This window comes from Cryphonectria parasitica, assembly GCF_011745365.1.
Source record: "Cryphonectria parasitica EP155 unplaced genomic scaffold M406scaffold_1, whole genome shotgun sequence".
NCBI lineage: Eukaryota > Fungi > Ascomycota > Sordariomycetes > Diaporthales > Cryphonectriaceae > Cryphonectria > Cryphonectria parasitica.
The window spans coordinates 6,593,187-6,608,433 of NW_024468909.1; the positions used below are offsets into that span (position 1 = coordinate 6,593,187).

The following is a 15,247-nucleotide window of genomic DNA, read 5'->3' on the forward strand; positions in this document are numbered from 1 at the left end:
AGTTGATCTAGCGTTGCATCATCATTGTCTACCTAGGATTGTGCTATTCTGCTCACCCTTTCTGAGAGGTACTAAAACACTCCAGGCAGAAAAACATGATATTATCGCGCAGTTTGTACTGGCAAAATGCCAGTCGGGGCGCCATTAAAAAGAAAACCGAAGAACCCGTACCAAACTCCTGAACCAGTTTTTATGCGATCGCCGTACCCTGTGAACCCGAGCTCCGTATTAAGCATTTAGTCGACCTCCTCCATGGCGCTGTCGCCAGTTTCAGCGGCAGGCGTGGCTTCAGAGGCGGCAGGAGCGTCAGCAGCAGCCTCAGGCTCCTCATCCAGGTTCAGGCCCAGAGAGACGAGCTTGTGGATGCGGCCAGCGAAGTCGGCAGGCTCATCAATGGTGAAGCCAGAGACCAGCAGGGAGGTCTCAAACAGGAGCTGAACGATGGACTTGACAGTGCGGTCGTTCTCGCCGTCGGTCTCGACCTTCTTCTTGAGCTCCTTGATGATGGGGCTCTTGGGAGAGATCTCGAAAGTCTTCTTGGAAGACATGTAGCTCGACATGGAGGTGTCACGGAGAGCCTGAGCCTTCATGATACGCTCCATGTTGGCAGACCAACCAAACTGGCCGGTACGGATGGCGCAAGGAGCTCCGACCAGCTTGTGGGAGACAACGACCTTCTCGACCTTGTCACCGAGGACGTTCTTGAGAGCCTTGGCGAGGCTCTCGTACTCCTTCTCCTCCTCCTCACGCTGCTTCTTCTCGTCCTCGGTCTCCTCAAGCTCGAAGTCCTTGGTGATGTCCACGAGCTTCTTGCCCTCGAACTCCTTGAGCTGAGTCATGGCGTACTCATCAATGGGGTCAACGAGGAAGAGGACCTCGAAGCCCTTCTCCTTGAGAGCGTCAAGGAAGGGAGACTTGGAGACGGCAGGCAGGGACTCGCCGGTGATGTAGTACAGGTTCTTCTGGTGCTCAGGCATGCGGGTGACATAGTCGGCCAGAGAGGTCAGCTCATCGCCAGACTTGGTAGAGTTGTAACGCAGCAGTTTGGCGAGCACCTGGCGGTTCTGAGAATCCTCGTGGATGCCCAGCTTCAGGTTCTTGGAGAAGGCAGAGTAGAACTTGTCAAACTGCTCCTTGTCCTCGGCAATCTCGGTGAACAGCTCAAGAGACTTCTTGACGATGTTCTTCTTGATGACCTTCATGATCTTGTTCTGCTGGAGGGTCTCACGAGACAGGTTGAGGGGCAGATCCTCAGAGTCGACAACACCCTTGACGAAGCTGAGCCACTCGGGGATGAGCTCAGTGGCATCATCAGTGATGAAGACACGGCGGACGTAGAGCTTGATGTTGTTCTTGGTCTTCTTGGTCTCGAAGAGGTCGAAGGGAGCACGCTTGGGAACGAAGAGGATGGCACGGAACTCGAGCTGACCCTCAACAGAGAAGTGCTTGACGGCGAGGTGATCCTCCCAGTCATTGGAGAGCGACTTGTAGAAGGCAGCATACTCCTCCTGGGTGATGTCGGAGGGGTTGCGGGTCCAGATGGGCTTCTGCTTGTTCAGCTCCTCCTCCTCGATCTTGGTCTCCTTGATCTTCTTGGTCTTGGGCTTCTTCTCCTTGCCCTCTTCCTCGTCGTCGACCTCCTCAATCTTGGGCTTCTTGTCGTCACCCTCCTCGGTGACCTCCTCGACATCGGCGTCCTCATCAGGAACCTCCTTCTCCTCCTCCTTCTCGACGTGGAGGTAGATGGAATACGAGATGAATTCGGAGTGCTTCTTGATAACCTCCTTGACCTTCGCCTCGTTCAGGTACTCAGTCTGCTCGTCCTTGAGGTGGAGGATGATCTTGGTACCACGGCCAATCTGCTCGCCCTCGGTGTCGGCAGCGATGGTGAAGGTACCGCCAGCACTGGACTCCCAGATGTATTGCTCGTCATCATTGTGCTTTGAGATGACCTTGACCTGGTCTGCCACGAGGTAGGCAGAGTAGAAACCAACACCAAACTGACCGATCATGGAGATATCAGCGCCAGCAGTGAGGGCCTCCATGAACTGCTTGGTGCCAGAGCGGGCAATGGTACCCAGGTTGTTGACGAGGTCCTGACAATGGTTGTTAGTGTGTGTGATTGGACGAATTGTAAAGTATCCGAAATATTTTCAACAGGGAGATGATACTTACAGCCTTGGTCATGCCAATACCAGTATCACGGATGGTCAAAGTCTTGTTCGCCTTGTCGGGGATGATGTCGATGCGCAAGTCCTTGCCCGAGTCCAACTTGCTTGGGTCGGACAGGGCCTCATAGCGGATCTTGTCGAGGGCATCTGAAGCGTTGGAGACAAGCTCTCGCAGAAAGATCTCCTTGTTAGAGTAGACGGTGTTGATGATGAGGGAGAGAAGCTGAGAAATCTCAGCCTGGAACTCGAAGGTTTCGCCAGTCATGTTGGGCAGAGGATCGTAAACTCGTGAAAGACTGCGGGCGAAGAGTTAGCAATATTGTCTGAAAAGAGCAATGTGCAAGGTGGTTGTGGCAATGGTGCTGTAGTTTTATGGTAGGGTTGGTCTGCCAAAATGTGTGGCGGGTCGCTGTGGAAGGCAAAGAGCAAGCGGCAGCCTTGTCTCCAGTCCGTGCGAACAGCTTGCATTGCAAGCCGAACGTTGTGCTTTAGAAGACCAAACAAAAGAGCCCGATTCAATAGAATCATAAAAACAAGGATTTACGATCGTTATTTGGCCCAGAAACTCTCTGTTGGGATAGTGAAGAGGGGTGGGCTGGGTGGGGGAGGGGGAGCTGTTGACGATGTGTGGGTTCTGCTGCTGCTTACCTTGTGGGTATCACTGGAAAATGGAGAGAGAAATAGGGAACTCAGAAACGCGACGGCTGCGATGTCTGAGAGAAGAATGCGATCTTGCGTACAAGAGTGCAAAGATGGAAGAGTGTTTGTGTGTTGGGGGTGTTTGAATTGTGGAAGGAAAGGAATTGCGAGCTGGTTGATAGAAGAAGTGAGAGCTGCGGCAGCTAAAAAATAATGCTCTGGGCTCACCCCCCTGGCGCAGACTAGTGCGGATGGAAATTCCAGCAGGTTCTATCGACCTTTGGGTTCTATCGTCTTCTGGCAGGCGCGGCTGGGCTGTCATGATTGGCCAGGACAGGGGCTAGCTGCCTGGAGAAGACCCACTTTCAGACCCCAAGGCGACCAATATTCAAGAACGAAGAATTCTTCCACTTCAAGATTCGTAACTTCTGCAGTGGCTGAGCCTTATCTTTGTGTGGGATAGGGAAACACAGATGCAGATGTGTGTGCATGGACAGAGATGCTCGTAATAGATTCAGCATAGAAGATTCGCTGTTCTGCTCGAACCGTCTGGCAATGTCTTCAAATGCTCCACGCCAGCCTCACGGGTGAGGGGCCTGCTGAAGGCCTGTGCTGCCAGTGGGGCCGTGAGGCTGAGAGGGGCTCACCAGCCTCCACAAATGCCCGCCTTCACAAATGCCCGCCTTCTGTAGCCAGCAGCCGCACACAATACTGCAGTAGTACCTGGGCAACTTTTCATGACGGGCTCACCTGAAGCAATAATTCTACCCATCAGCTCAGAACATGAACGTCCCAAATCCAAAAGAGCATGCCATGGCCTCGCACTCTTCATCTTGCGCCATGGTGAGTGACTGTTTGCAGACTGTCCTTGAAACATATCATCATCCCGCATGGACGTTCATCTTCCATCCTAGATGGAATCTTGATGCGCACTGGAATTTTGAGTTATTTTGCGCTGCAATGCCTTCGATTAATGTGATAGTATATCGGTTATGAGTCTGCGGCTGCGCGATATTGTCACTCGGTGATTTCTGCATGCAAATTGCTCGCTGATCCGGCTGTAGAATGTTTCTGGGCTGTCCCCTCGTGGTGCTTTGAAACCAATCTCGATGTTACTCTCCCCAGAGCCTGCAGACCTCATCCTTTCACAAAAGTTCCCTCTAGTCAGATGACGCAGTAAATTGTGCCTGTATCTCATCATGGCACTGGCACCCTAATTATGGTATATATGGTTACCTGGACGACAAATGCTGCCCTCAAACCCTTTCCCCGGATGCTCAAACACCGTAGCGAAGGTGAATTTTAAGAATTTCTTGATAGTGTCCTCAGTCCCCGCTAATCTTGGCATGCCTGAAGTATTTCATGCCCACCCAAGCACTCACAACCCATACCCAAGCCATGACACAAGTCAATATTAACAGAGAGGGATAATAACCGGTAATGGGCAGGGTAGGGTCGTCCTCCAGCTCAGGCGGTGCATACGGCGTCGTTCCAACATCCCAGGCCCAGCCCCAGACACCAAATACTGAGCCCATGCCCACCACAAAGACGACCCAGGTCACGACCAAGATGACCCATCCCCACCACTCCGTCTCCGAGTAGTCCCAGTCATCCTCAGTCGTCAGCAGAGACGTGGCTGCGATCAATGGCGACCTGGCCCGGCTGATGGTGGTCCTCCGCCTGGGCATGGCCTCGATATGGCCAAAGTAGCTGTCCGACCCAGAACTTAACGATGCAAGCTCCGGGGCGCCGCGGCTCGAGGGGTTGGGCCGCATGTGCAGCGCGTCCTCATCGTCCGTCGTCGTGTAACTTATCGTGGGGCTTGTCGGTGTGGGTTCGTCGATTTCCACCTTGGGCTTTGATTTTCCTCCCGTTGTCGAAGCAAGCAGAGTGGTGGCTGCTGCCACGGCAGGTGCAGTGTTATTTGTGGTCGTCCTCCTCGCGTACCCGTCCATGGAGGGACGGGGTGTGGCATCTGATATCCCCAGGCCCAGACCGCTGCTCTCTTCATCTTGCCCATTGTTGTTCATCATGTCCGTGCCCCACGCCTCGGCCTGTTTGACGTCGATGATGAGATTGGCTCGACTGGCCTCGCGCCGCTCTCTCTGCGCCCCGCGCCCTAGCAGCGCGACCTTCCTCAAAGAGCCCCGACGGCGACGTGTCTTCTGCTGCTGCAACGCGCTGGCGATCGATAGCGGAACGATTGGCGGTGCTGGTGATGTGGCCAGCGGGGCATGGCCCTTCTCGTCTGCCTCACGTGGGCTCGACTGGGGTGGTTGATGATGGTGGTTGGTCTTCTGCGGTTGTTCCGATGGATTTCGTGAGAAGGAAAATTTGGAAAAGAGACCTCCGCTCGAGTGGTTCCGCTTGTGGGCAGTCTGCGCTTGGCTCTGCGCTTGCGACTGATCTGTGACACCAATGCCATCTGGTTGGACATTCTGCACTGGGGTTGATGGCTCCATGGTGGTGGGCGCGCGGCGCTGTTTTTGGGGGGTACGCTGAGGTCAGCGTCTTGGGTTTTGCAGCGTAAGGCGGAATGAGGCTCGCCTATACAGGCGGGACCTCACATTTCAAATACTTGGCTTAAGAAGCGGCGGTTTGATGGAAGACGGAATGCCCTTGGCATCCGCTTCTGGGTCACAGGATGAACATTGAGCGAAGGAGGTTGTCGCGTTCATTTCAATGTAACTACGACGCGCAACCTCCAAGTGCCAGGTTGGAAGGGTTGCTAACTGGCAAGAAATGCCTGCCGAACCAAGTTACCACAGAAGCCATTATGCTACCGACCTACTACAGTTATAGAAGTATAGTGCTATGCTAGTGCTATGCACAAGCACTGCGGAGGCACTCTGCGCTAGAGCCCCTGACTTTTGGGAGGGGCCGTCCCTGAATCCACCCCCTGCACCAGGCACTGAGTGCGGCGAGGCTGATGAACAAGCATCAATGCTCAGAATTGTATATAGAGTCCTATTTAAATAATTAAGCTCTCTCGCGCACGCTTTGCTTCCAAGGGAGACATACGTAATAAGGTTTGGCGGGCCAATTCGTGCTCAGCGTTTTCTCTTGATACATAGCGGAGTCGTCTCTCCCCTCGTCTTCTTTGTCAATACAATCAGTTCTCCTTCAACTCCAGAAGACCGCGCCCTGATCTACAGAACTATTGTGAAATTGTCGTGCACTAGACTCAATCCAGCCACTGGCTTCCTTCTGCTGGGAGCTGTACAGTACTATCGCGAACAGGCCCACCCCTCTTCCTTCCGACCGCATCTAGGTTGACAAGGGTTCAGATTACTCCAGACTTTCTGAATCATCCATCCATCCTCTCGCCCTCCTCTCCTCTCTCTCTCTCTCTCTCTCCTGGCCACCTCGTCGACCCTGGAGCACATGGCTTCTGGTCTGACCAATGATCCTCCTCCACTAAACCTCCCCCTCCTAATCCAGCCCCCTCCTGAAGACGGCGACTACGACGACTACGACGGAGAGATCATCGACCTCGATAGGCCCCTGTCGCGCTCCAGCAACGGCAGCTCCAGCAACTGGAATGATATAGACGACCTCTTCCTTCCCTCCCGAGACCGCGCATTCCTCAGTCCCCTCGAGGCCGCCTCGCCAAGGCGGCCAGTGAGCAGGATGTCCGACCCTCCTTCAGCCCCGGATGTCTCCGTCTCGGCCGCGACGCCGACTTCTACCACCACCAGTCCCTTCAACTTCCAGACTCAGTTCATCTCCACGTCGCCTGTGAAGTCGGTACGTTCTCCCTCGAGGCGCCTGTCATGGCACACTATCTTGTAGTTCTCCTGTCCACGATTAGATGGGGGCTAACGTTGTATCACACAATTCAAGAACATAGGGCAGCGTCGTGGTCACAAGTACAAGCACTCCTCGATAAGTTCGCAGCACCAGATCATCAAGGAACCGCCCCGTCGACCACCTCCAGTTCTCCCCGCCTCCCTCCCCGTGCCGACCCTCAAGGAGGCATGGGCCTCGATGCATAAAGAACAGCGTGCCCGTTTTTACTGGTGTATCTGTCATGGCCTAGTCGCGGCATACGTCTTCTTCACAGCAGGCGGCTCGCTGGCCATGACAGCGCTGTCGCACCTCGTCTTCTTCGACGTCGGCTCGGCCGCGATTTGCATGGGCGTCGACGTGTTGGGGAACTTTGAGGTCTGGCGGAGGAGCAGCATACGGCATCCCTTCGGGCTGCAGAGAGTCGAGGTCCTCGCAGGCTTCGCGCTGAGCGTCTTCCTCGTCTTTGGCGGCTTCGACCTCCTCTCGCACAACTTCAAGCACGTCCTCGAGGGGGTCGGCTCGCACGCGCCCCACCACCCGCACGCCCACAGCCATGGTCACGGTGCAGACCGCGCAGTCAGCGCCGGTGAGGTCGACACCGCCTCCCTCGCCGCCGCGCTGAGCACCATGGTCTCAGCGTACGGCCTCAAGAACCACGCCCGTATCAGCCGCGTCATGCGGCCCTCCTACCTCGCCAGCTTCCTGCCCGACATCCTCGCCAACCCCTTCCACTCCCTCACCCTCTTCTTCAGCTTCCTCATGCTCCTCCTCCCCCTGCTCTCCATCACCTCCTTCGTCTGGCTCGACCGCCTGATCTGCATCGCTATCGCCTTGTCCATGTTCGTCCTCGGCTCGCGCCTCGCCATCGCCCAGGGCCTGATGCTCCTCATGTCCTACAAGGGCCGATCCGACGGTGGCACCGACACCTCCGGCCCTGCGGACAAGAGCGCTAGCGCCGATACCGACGGCGTGGTCCGCGAGATCGAGAGCGAGCCCACCGTGTCGCGCGTCGACGAGGCGCAGTTCTGGCAGGTCCACTACGGCCTCTGCATGGCCGCTGTCAAGCTGTGCGTTATCCGCGGCTGCGACGACACCGCCCTGAGCCAGCTGAGGCAGCGGATAGGGCGCATCGTGCAGAACCGCCTCGGCAAGGGCTACGGCAAGGGCGGGGCGTTGAAGTGGGAGGTCACGTTACAGATGAGCACGGATCCGGCGTAGCATGTTGGCCATCCTGTGTTGTATGACAGTTGTGATCATCATGGTGCTTGGGGGGCACGATCGGCGTTTTAAGCGATGTACACAGACGATATTTACATTTAGTACATAGTATTGCGAACCGCGATTTGCGGAATGTAAAGCGTACACTGTCTACGGCATGTGCCAGTCCATTGATCTGGAGTAAAGAAATGGGAGCGAATACCCAGAAGGCAATCAAAACGTCGGACCATGATCTGAGATGTGTAATTCGATGCTATATACGGCTCGCTGTGAGTAGAGAGAAAGCAGCTTGTTGATAACTCAGTCTTTCAGTGAATGACCGAAACATGTTGACTCCTCCGCCCCTTTCTCGTGGATGACTAGACATGAACTTGGTGAAACGACGGGTATCGCATAGAGATCAAACAACCGCACTGCAGATGATTCATCTCAGAACAGACCCCATCGTCCACCCCGTTCCCGCTTCGCCTCGGCCTCGTGCCGCGGCCTCTCCCGTCCCTCGAGCTGCCTCAGACTCTCCATCTTCTCCAGCACGAGCTCGAGCAGTTCCTTGCGCCTGATGACCTCGAGGTGCCTCTTGATCTTGGGGTCCTCTTTGGCGAAACGCTCAATCTGGTCTTCCGACAGGTGCCGGCCCAGCCGCACGTCGAGCTCCCGCGGGAAGTTGTAGTAGAACTCGGACAGCAGCTCGACGTTGAGGAAGAGCACGGCGGTCTGGGCGATCTTGGAGGCCGCCGCGTTCAGGAACACCTCTGGACAGTAATACTTGTTCTTGAGGTCTTTGCACTGGCGGGATTTGACGGCGAGGAGGCGCATATTAATTATGTCGGCTCGGTCACGGAGGAAGACTGCTTCTCGGCCTAGGGTGTGTCAGTTAAGATGGTGAGCCAGGATAAACAGGTTTTCGAGTTGGTAATTCGTACCTTTCTCCAATAACGCAGCACTAAATCCACCAGCACCCATCCTCCCTTCTCCCTCGACGATGATATCACCCTTGCGACACTTGTCCACAAAGTTCATCACCTCCTTCAGCTTTCGGCGCCCGCCGACCACCTTCTCCAGGTTCGACAGCGCCCCCTGGCACGCTTCCAGCTCGCCCTTCAGCACGCTGCCGACGCGCTCTCGACCGACTGCCCACTCTCGGTCTTCGACGTCGATCTCAAACTTGTAAGGCTTGACGCAATTTTCGACCTGGTCGCTCGTGCTGTAGAATCTCTCGTTAAGGATACTCGATGCGGCGTTCGTGATGGCCTCGCGTGCGAACGGGTGGTTCGCGAACGTCGACCGGGAGATCAGCTGCTCAATGTGCGACTGAATCGCGCTTGCCACCGCGCTCGTCGCCAGGCGGCCCACACCGAGCTTCGTAAGTGCGGAGGTTGAGGCATCGAGCTGCCGGTGCCAGTAGGGTGAGTCGCGGTCAGCCTTGGGCAGGTCGGCGAGCGTGTCGGCCTCCGGCGGCGGCCGTGATAGGTCGGTGATGGGCTTATTCCAGTAGCGCAGGGCGAGAAGGTCGAGCACACGCTGATCGAGCTCCTTTTTCAAAATCTCCTGCATTTGTGGTCGGCCAAACTCCTCGGTGAATTGTTTGAAGGAGTGCTTGAATGCGTCCAGGCTCTCGGCGAGATATGATTCTGCTGACAGAGGTCGGTCGTTATATTGCACCTTGAACTCATATGTGGCCTCCTCAAGCTCTTGCTTGATGGCGTCGTGCGTGCTCTGAAGGCTGGCGGACATAGTCTGCTCCAGGACGTGCATAAGTTTCTTGCGCAGGGTGAGTGTGCCAACGTTGGTCCCGGCCTCAGCTCCGAACTCGACTGGATGCGCCGAGAAATATGCATTCTCGTTCTTCGCAATGACCGATGTCAAATTGCCACCCGTGCCTTTCTTGAACAGCCCTGCGACACCAGGTGCGCGAGTGACAACTCCCACATAGCCGAGGCGCAAGGGGTACTGCTTGTCGGACAGGATGGCCGCGCCTCGCACAGGATCAACCAGATCCATCTTGGTGACGACACCAATTGTCCTCTCACCCCGTGGGTCTACTCTCCTGCTCGCCCGCAATGCTGTCGAGTTTGCCAGATCGACGTCTGCCGCAGATATCGCAAGAATGACGTTGGGAGATTGTATGTACTTATCGCACAGCTCTGTGATCTTCTGCTTCAGCTCAAGGGGCTGATTCTGGCCGACGACCTGGATATAACCTGGCAGGTCGGTAAGCGACAGGTCTGGAACGCTCCGGGAGTAGATGCTGAGCCGGATCGGATCGTCGGACACACATTCGGTGTCCGGCACAGCCAGGTTGAGGTCTGTGAGGGTCCTTTGTATGGACGAGAAATCTGTCGTTTTGAAGCCCAGATCAGGGAACTCGCCATATTCGGCGTTGGTCTCGGGCGTGTTGATCAGTGTGAGCTCGATTGGCCTTCTTGTCACCATGTTGGAACCCTTGGGCAGGAACTCGTGGCCCACGATGGCCTCTAGCACAGAACTCTTCCCGGAGGACTGTGATCCGATGACAACAATGGACGGTAGGGTGAGCGCGCTCGACTGGCCGACCTTGGAGAGGATGTTCCGGATCTCGATCATCTTCTTGGTCAAGACCATCATCTGGTCGTCCTTTGCAATCTCCTCGCCGTCCCTGTCATCTTCCACAACAGTGAAAGCGCCTGCCGATGCGCCTGCCAGTGCTGCCGAGGTCTTGCCACGTTTCGGTGGCTCATTTCCTGGGTCCGGTCCCCCTCGTTCACCGCCTCCTGTTCCCATTTCCTCCTGTAGCCGCAGTATCTTCTGCATCCATTCCGGCATCTCGACGGAGTCTTTTGTGTTTTCCCATCCCCTCCCTATCTGGCCGGCGATGTCTTTTGCGCCACCAAATACAGTCGACGCCGTGTCGGAGGCTATGCCCTTCGCATTTTTGTACATCTCCGTCGCCGAGTTGCTGACCTCTGTGACATGTTAGCCTCGGCCTCCTGGGCCTTGTCTCTTCTCCTCTCTCCCCCCCCCCCTTCCTTCTTGGCTCCCAAGACCTCCTCTCCATGGGACCGAGCACACTCACGTATAGCCTGATACTGTATCCATGCGACGCCGCCAATCATTATACCGCCAAACATAGCCGGCAGCCTGATAAACTTGGCCGCTAACTTTGGCAAGAACCTCGCGAACGAGGCGTTGCGTGCCGTCACTGCATTGTGGAAGGCGTTCCCCGGAAACCACATGCGCTGCCGCGTCGCTCGTATCGCAGCATCGGCGCGCTGTAGACCGCCGGTCGGGAAGCGGAAGCGGTGATACTGGCGGACGGCGGCTTCTGGGAGAGCGGCGGCGCGTCGCGTGCTAAGGGGCACGATCCCCGCTGCCAGAAGCCGTCCACTCATGGTGGTGGCTGTCGGAGAGGGCGGTCGTGGTGGTGGGAGGGCATAAACGGAAGCGTGAGGGTCTTATGATAAACTGGTGGGCACACTCTCGCCGTGCTCGTTGGGGGAGAAATGAATCGAGTCGTTGTTTCCTGTCTTTTGTTGAGTCGTGTGGTGCAATCAATCTTACGACCAGCTCTATCGATTATGCGTGCTGCACTTGGCTGAAGTGGCGTGGAGCCGACGTCAGAGGTCGAGGTGGGTCTTACCAGGGTTAGGGTCTAACAGGTCTCAGTCCCTTCCAGATTCAACATCATCCGTTCCACACAACCAACCACCAACAACGACACCCTCTATTACCGCCATGTTCTAGTAGGAATATCCCTGCTTTGCGAGGTGTAACCCTCATCATGAGTTAGCACTGTCTTGTGCCTTGGCTGGAGTCTTTTCCTCTAGCAGCATGCCTCCTTGGTTAACATTCACTCAAGTGGCTATGGCGTTGACCACTGATTAAGCATGTACAAGATCAAGTGTATAACGGGCTTCTTTCACTCAAGAGGAGATGGGGCTCCCGCTTTCTTTCTCAGTAGTTTTCAAAGTCACACAATGGAACTGTTCAATCAAATGGCCTTGATTGATTGTACCGTGACACTGAAGCGGCGTTCGTGGCTACTGGACCTTGATTTTTAATACGACCTCAGGAGAACTCGGCATTCACTGTTTAGTAACGGAAGAATGAGCATTGAAGTACAAAATCGAATTGAACGACAGCATTTGAGTAGAACAGATTGATTATCTGGCATGATCCTGGGTTTCATATCGTCAGATTGCTGCTCGTGTTGGATGAAACGTTCCCATACGTGGACAAAACACACTCGTCCTACCGACGCTGTCTCCGTAAAAAGATGTCATGACTCCCGAGGTTCTGGTCAAGTTGTATTTATCTTGCTATCTTGAGCTTGTAAGTTGTAACCTCTTTTGAATTTTTATTCCTTAAAATGAGAAGATCATAGCCACCATACCACCATGGGTAGAGAAATATCTGAGAGGTCCGTATGAAAATGAGGCGGGTCAGGTATGGGGCAGCCATGCGAGTTTCGACAAGGTCGACAAGTCCTTTCTATTCACGGTCTTTCTATGAGCACATGGGGATTCTGGAGCAATGGTGGATTACAGAGATTTTTGACATACGAGGCGAATATGGGGTAGAGCTTGCACGTGGACAGCTGGCAAGGGATTCGCGTTTCAATGCCACTAGGTACAAGAAATTACTTCCAGGCCCGGGCAATGGTGGTTCTTTATTACTAAACTTGCGATTACGGATGTATCATCTCCTTAAACCGCTTCGGCCTGGACACTGACATTGTTTTCCTCCCTTTCAATCATGTTGTGCAGAGACTGTTGGATGGCCTGCTGCACAGTCGTTTGCTGCAGAGCAATTAGTCTCAAATAGGAGGAGGAAATCCCCATGTTTACTGAAAGTGCCTCACCTGAAACTTCTTTTTTCCACGTCTCTTGGTACCACTTTTCTTCTTGCAGACTTTCTGGCAGTTGCTAGTTTGGGGTGGATATTCAATCTGTGGTGCAATCTCTTCAGCACTGATTCGAAAATTATATCTGCTTGAAGCATATTCATTTTTCTTGGCCTGCTCGTCGTTGTTGAAACCCTTCCCTTGGTCTCAACCCAATCGTAGTGATGCGTACCGTTGATGGAGTGTGGATGGAAGGGCGGGAAGCGCCTTGTGGAATGAAAGTTTCTTGCGGACGCAGGAAGTTGCGTATCAAGCGATCAAGTTGCTGATCTGATGATGGGTAAACCTCAAGCCTCTCACCAGTGGGTCTGGTGAAGACAACAGCTGTTATGATGTGGGTATAAGCCTGTTGCAACGGTGTGGAAGAAGAGTGCGTAAGTACTCACGGGAGACCATTGTCAGTGCCTGCTTGGTACCAGTTTGGGCGTCGGCGCGGTTTCGTCGGTTTGGTCGCTGGATATCAGAAAAGGAAGACTGTGCAGGCTGTGCTGCAGGCAGCTGCTCAGGTGTTGCCTTCTCTTCGGGCATTGTTGTCGGCATGGTATGGGTGTTGTTGTCGAGGAAGGTGTGTTGATAATCAAGCGGACGCGTGTCATGAACGCGTAACACCAGGAAAAGGAGGTCCAGGTTGGTGCTGATAGCACGTTTCTCTGAAATACGGTGCACCTGCAGTTTGTGAAAGTAGTTGGCCTGCTCGAAGTGGGCAGGCACAAAATCGAGCTGCAGAAGGAGCCGAAAGATCCTTACAGCGCTCTTGTCATCACATCTCCTAGCCCTTACCACAGCTTTTGTGAATATGCTCACAATTATCCACAATGCCTTGGTACTCTGGTTCATGTGCGATTTGCTAATAGATTTGAGTGCACCCACCACTCCCTTACCAGGCAAGAAAGGCAAAAAGTAGATGGGGGTGCAAATAATGAAGCAACTTTGTCATTATATTGCTGGAGCGGATTATGAGTCTTTCTTTGGGGTTCTTACCAGGCTTTCAAGGGTCAACTGTCTGGCAGCAATATCTTGAGTTTGTCTAATGTTGTATATTCATGAGTACTCTGTAATATCCAAAAAGCATGCTTCCTCCACAATCTCCCGTATGTATAACCCTAGTGGAGGTGCCAAAAGCTTGCCACACAAGGCTCTATATACGCGTTAATCAGTATAAATCAATAAACAATAATGCCTTCTTGCAATCAGATTAGTCCCTCAAGTCCCCCTTTCCCGTTCAAGACATAGTTCTCTCGAATACTTCTTCCCAGTGATTTGGCTCCTGCGAGTTCTCTCCAGCCAGGGCACTCAAACTCATCCCACACCTCAGATCCATCGATTCCTTAATAGTAGCTCAAGCCAGTGCTGGAGCAGTAGATACTGCCAATCACGACTTCATTGGTCGAGAGGAAAGCTGCGGGAGAGGCTGCATAGAAAGGCAGGCCGCCGATCACGCTGGCTTCAGCATCTTTGTACGGGGTGCAGACGATAGTATCGATCGAGAGCTCAGCGTTGGAGAGACCCGTGAGGTACAGGGTCGAAACCTGGTTCAGCGCTGTAGAGTCGGTGAAGACCTCTCCGAGGAAGAGAGTCAGAGTAGTGTTCACATCGGTCTCGTAGCTGAACGCATTGATGTAGACATTGGGGATGGCGGCGGACGCGAGGCCACTCAGAGCGGCGGCGAGCAGGGAGAAGGTGGTTGTGGTCTGCATATTGGTAAATGGTTGAGATGGGAATCTTGAGATTCAAAAAAGTGCGTATAAATGGTTGCTTGGTGTGATGCGTAAGTAATCAATTGGGCTTGTTGGTCGCGTCTGGTGTTGATGTTTAGATAGAATGCTTTTACGTCGAAGGTGTCTCCCTCATTTTATATGTGTTTTCATTTCCCCTCTTGACATTGAGATACATGGTTCAAAATATACCTATGTGAGCGAATGTTGAAGTGTAATGCACTATAGCAACACAGCCTCACAAGGCTGAGCAGGTGAACGTTACAACTTGGATGACGCCAGGAGAGAGGCCAAAAAAATACGAAGAGGATTCGATTATACCAGTAATCCTTTCCAGCATCATTGCGCGAGTACGAACTGACGCCTGGCCTTTGGTCTCCCTTCCCCATAGTAGTGCACAGCAAAGATCCACAAGGTCGCTAGGTAATAACCACACCGCTGAGCGTTCCACCTTGAACAAGCCTTCAGCTCCTTGCCACGCGACGCATCGTCCCGATAGGCCACCGACAGCCCGGCAAGAGTCTACGACTCGCCCGATATTTGCGAATGTCAGCGCTTAGACCGCTAGGGCCACAAGTCCACCTTAGAAATTCAGGGTTGGCTATTTCCGCGTATCTTTAGACTGCAGATTGAGGAAAGCTACGAGTTCAGAGATCTCACGATATCAGGAGTGCCAAAACAAGTGGTCTCATTGGAGTGAACACAGTTTTGGAGTTCAAGAAATCAAAGCAATGGTATAATAGCAAATTAGAAAGCTATAAGGATACGAATAGAAAGTCCAGGATTTTGCTGACAGTGACTATTCTATGTACTAGTGAGTGATGTTATCATTGCAC

At 53.8% G+C, this 15,247-nt stretch overlaps 6 protein-coding genes across 6 annotated transcripts; 1 reads left to right on the plus strand and 5 right to left on the minus strand.

Moving 5' to 3' along the window:
• Window positions 1-4: 4 nt before the first annotated feature.
• Window positions 5-2,955, minus strand: M406DRAFT_87995 (regulated by circadian rhythms/ telomer maintenance). Its single transcript, XM_040926111.1, has 3 exons — window positions 2,820-2,955; window positions 2,176-2,467; window positions 5-2,096 (listed from the first exon to the last, which is right to left on the minus strand). Exons 2-3 carry the CDS (start codon window positions 2,434-2,436, stop codon window positions 237-239), a joined length of 2,121 nt encoding a protein of 706 aa, XP_040782172.1. The 5' UTR covers window positions 2,437-2,467; window positions 2,820-2,955; the 3' UTR covers window positions 5-236.
• A 1,020-nt stretch (window positions 2,956-3,975) lies between these two features.
• Window positions 3,976-4,830, minus strand: M406DRAFT_354733 (uncharacterized protein; the record flags this gene model as incomplete). The annotated part of the gene is made up of 2 exons (XM_040922987.1): window positions 3,976-4,710; window positions 4,758-4,830. 2 exons carry the CDS (start codon window positions 4,828-4,830, stop codon window positions 4,136-4,138), a joined length of 648 nt encoding a protein of 215 aa, XP_040782173.1. The 3' UTR covers window positions 3,976-4,135.
• Window positions 4,831-6,506: 1,676 nt separating this feature from the next.
• On the plus strand, window positions 6,507-7,808 carry M406DRAFT_239328 (uncharacterized protein; the record flags this gene model as incomplete). The annotated part of the gene is made up of 2 exons (XM_040916089.1): window positions 6,507-6,557; window positions 6,654-7,808. Coding segments are annotated over 2 exons (1,206 nt in total), but the record flags the coding sequence as incomplete, so codon positions are not given.
• Window positions 7,809-8,039: 231 nt separating this feature from the next.
• M406DRAFT_272612 (uncharacterized protein) lies at window positions 8,040-11,357 on the minus strand. Its single transcript, XM_040918153.1, has 3 exons — window positions 10,870-11,357; window positions 8,741-10,759; window positions 8,040-8,677 (listed from the first exon to the last, which is right to left on the minus strand). The coding sequence occupies exons 1-3, from the start codon at window positions 11,183-11,185 to the stop codon at window positions 8,247-8,249; spliced, it is 2,766 nt and encodes a 921-aa protein (XP_040782175.1). The 5' UTR covers window positions 11,186-11,357; the 3' UTR covers window positions 8,040-8,246.
• A 931-nt stretch (window positions 11,358-12,288) lies between these two features.
• Window positions 12,289-13,224, minus strand: M406DRAFT_326606 (uncharacterized protein; the record flags this gene model as incomplete). Its single annotated transcript, XM_040920111.1, has 5 exons — window positions 12,289-12,390; window positions 12,527-12,592; window positions 12,655-12,741; window positions 12,869-13,020; window positions 13,083-13,224. The coding sequence occupies 5 exons, from the start codon at window positions 13,222-13,224 to the stop codon at window positions 12,289-12,291; spliced, it is 549 nt and encodes a 182-aa protein (XP_040782176.1).
• Window positions 13,225-13,708: 484 nt separating this feature from the next.
• On the minus strand, window positions 13,709-14,490 carry M406DRAFT_354736 (uncharacterized protein). The gene has a single exon (XM_040922988.1). The coding sequence runs from the start codon at window positions 14,391-14,393 to the stop codon at window positions 14,025-14,027; it is 369 nt and encodes a 122-aa protein (XP_040782177.1). The 5' UTR covers window positions 14,394-14,490; the 3' UTR covers window positions 13,709-14,024.
• Window positions 14,491-15,247: the final 757 nt, after the last annotated feature.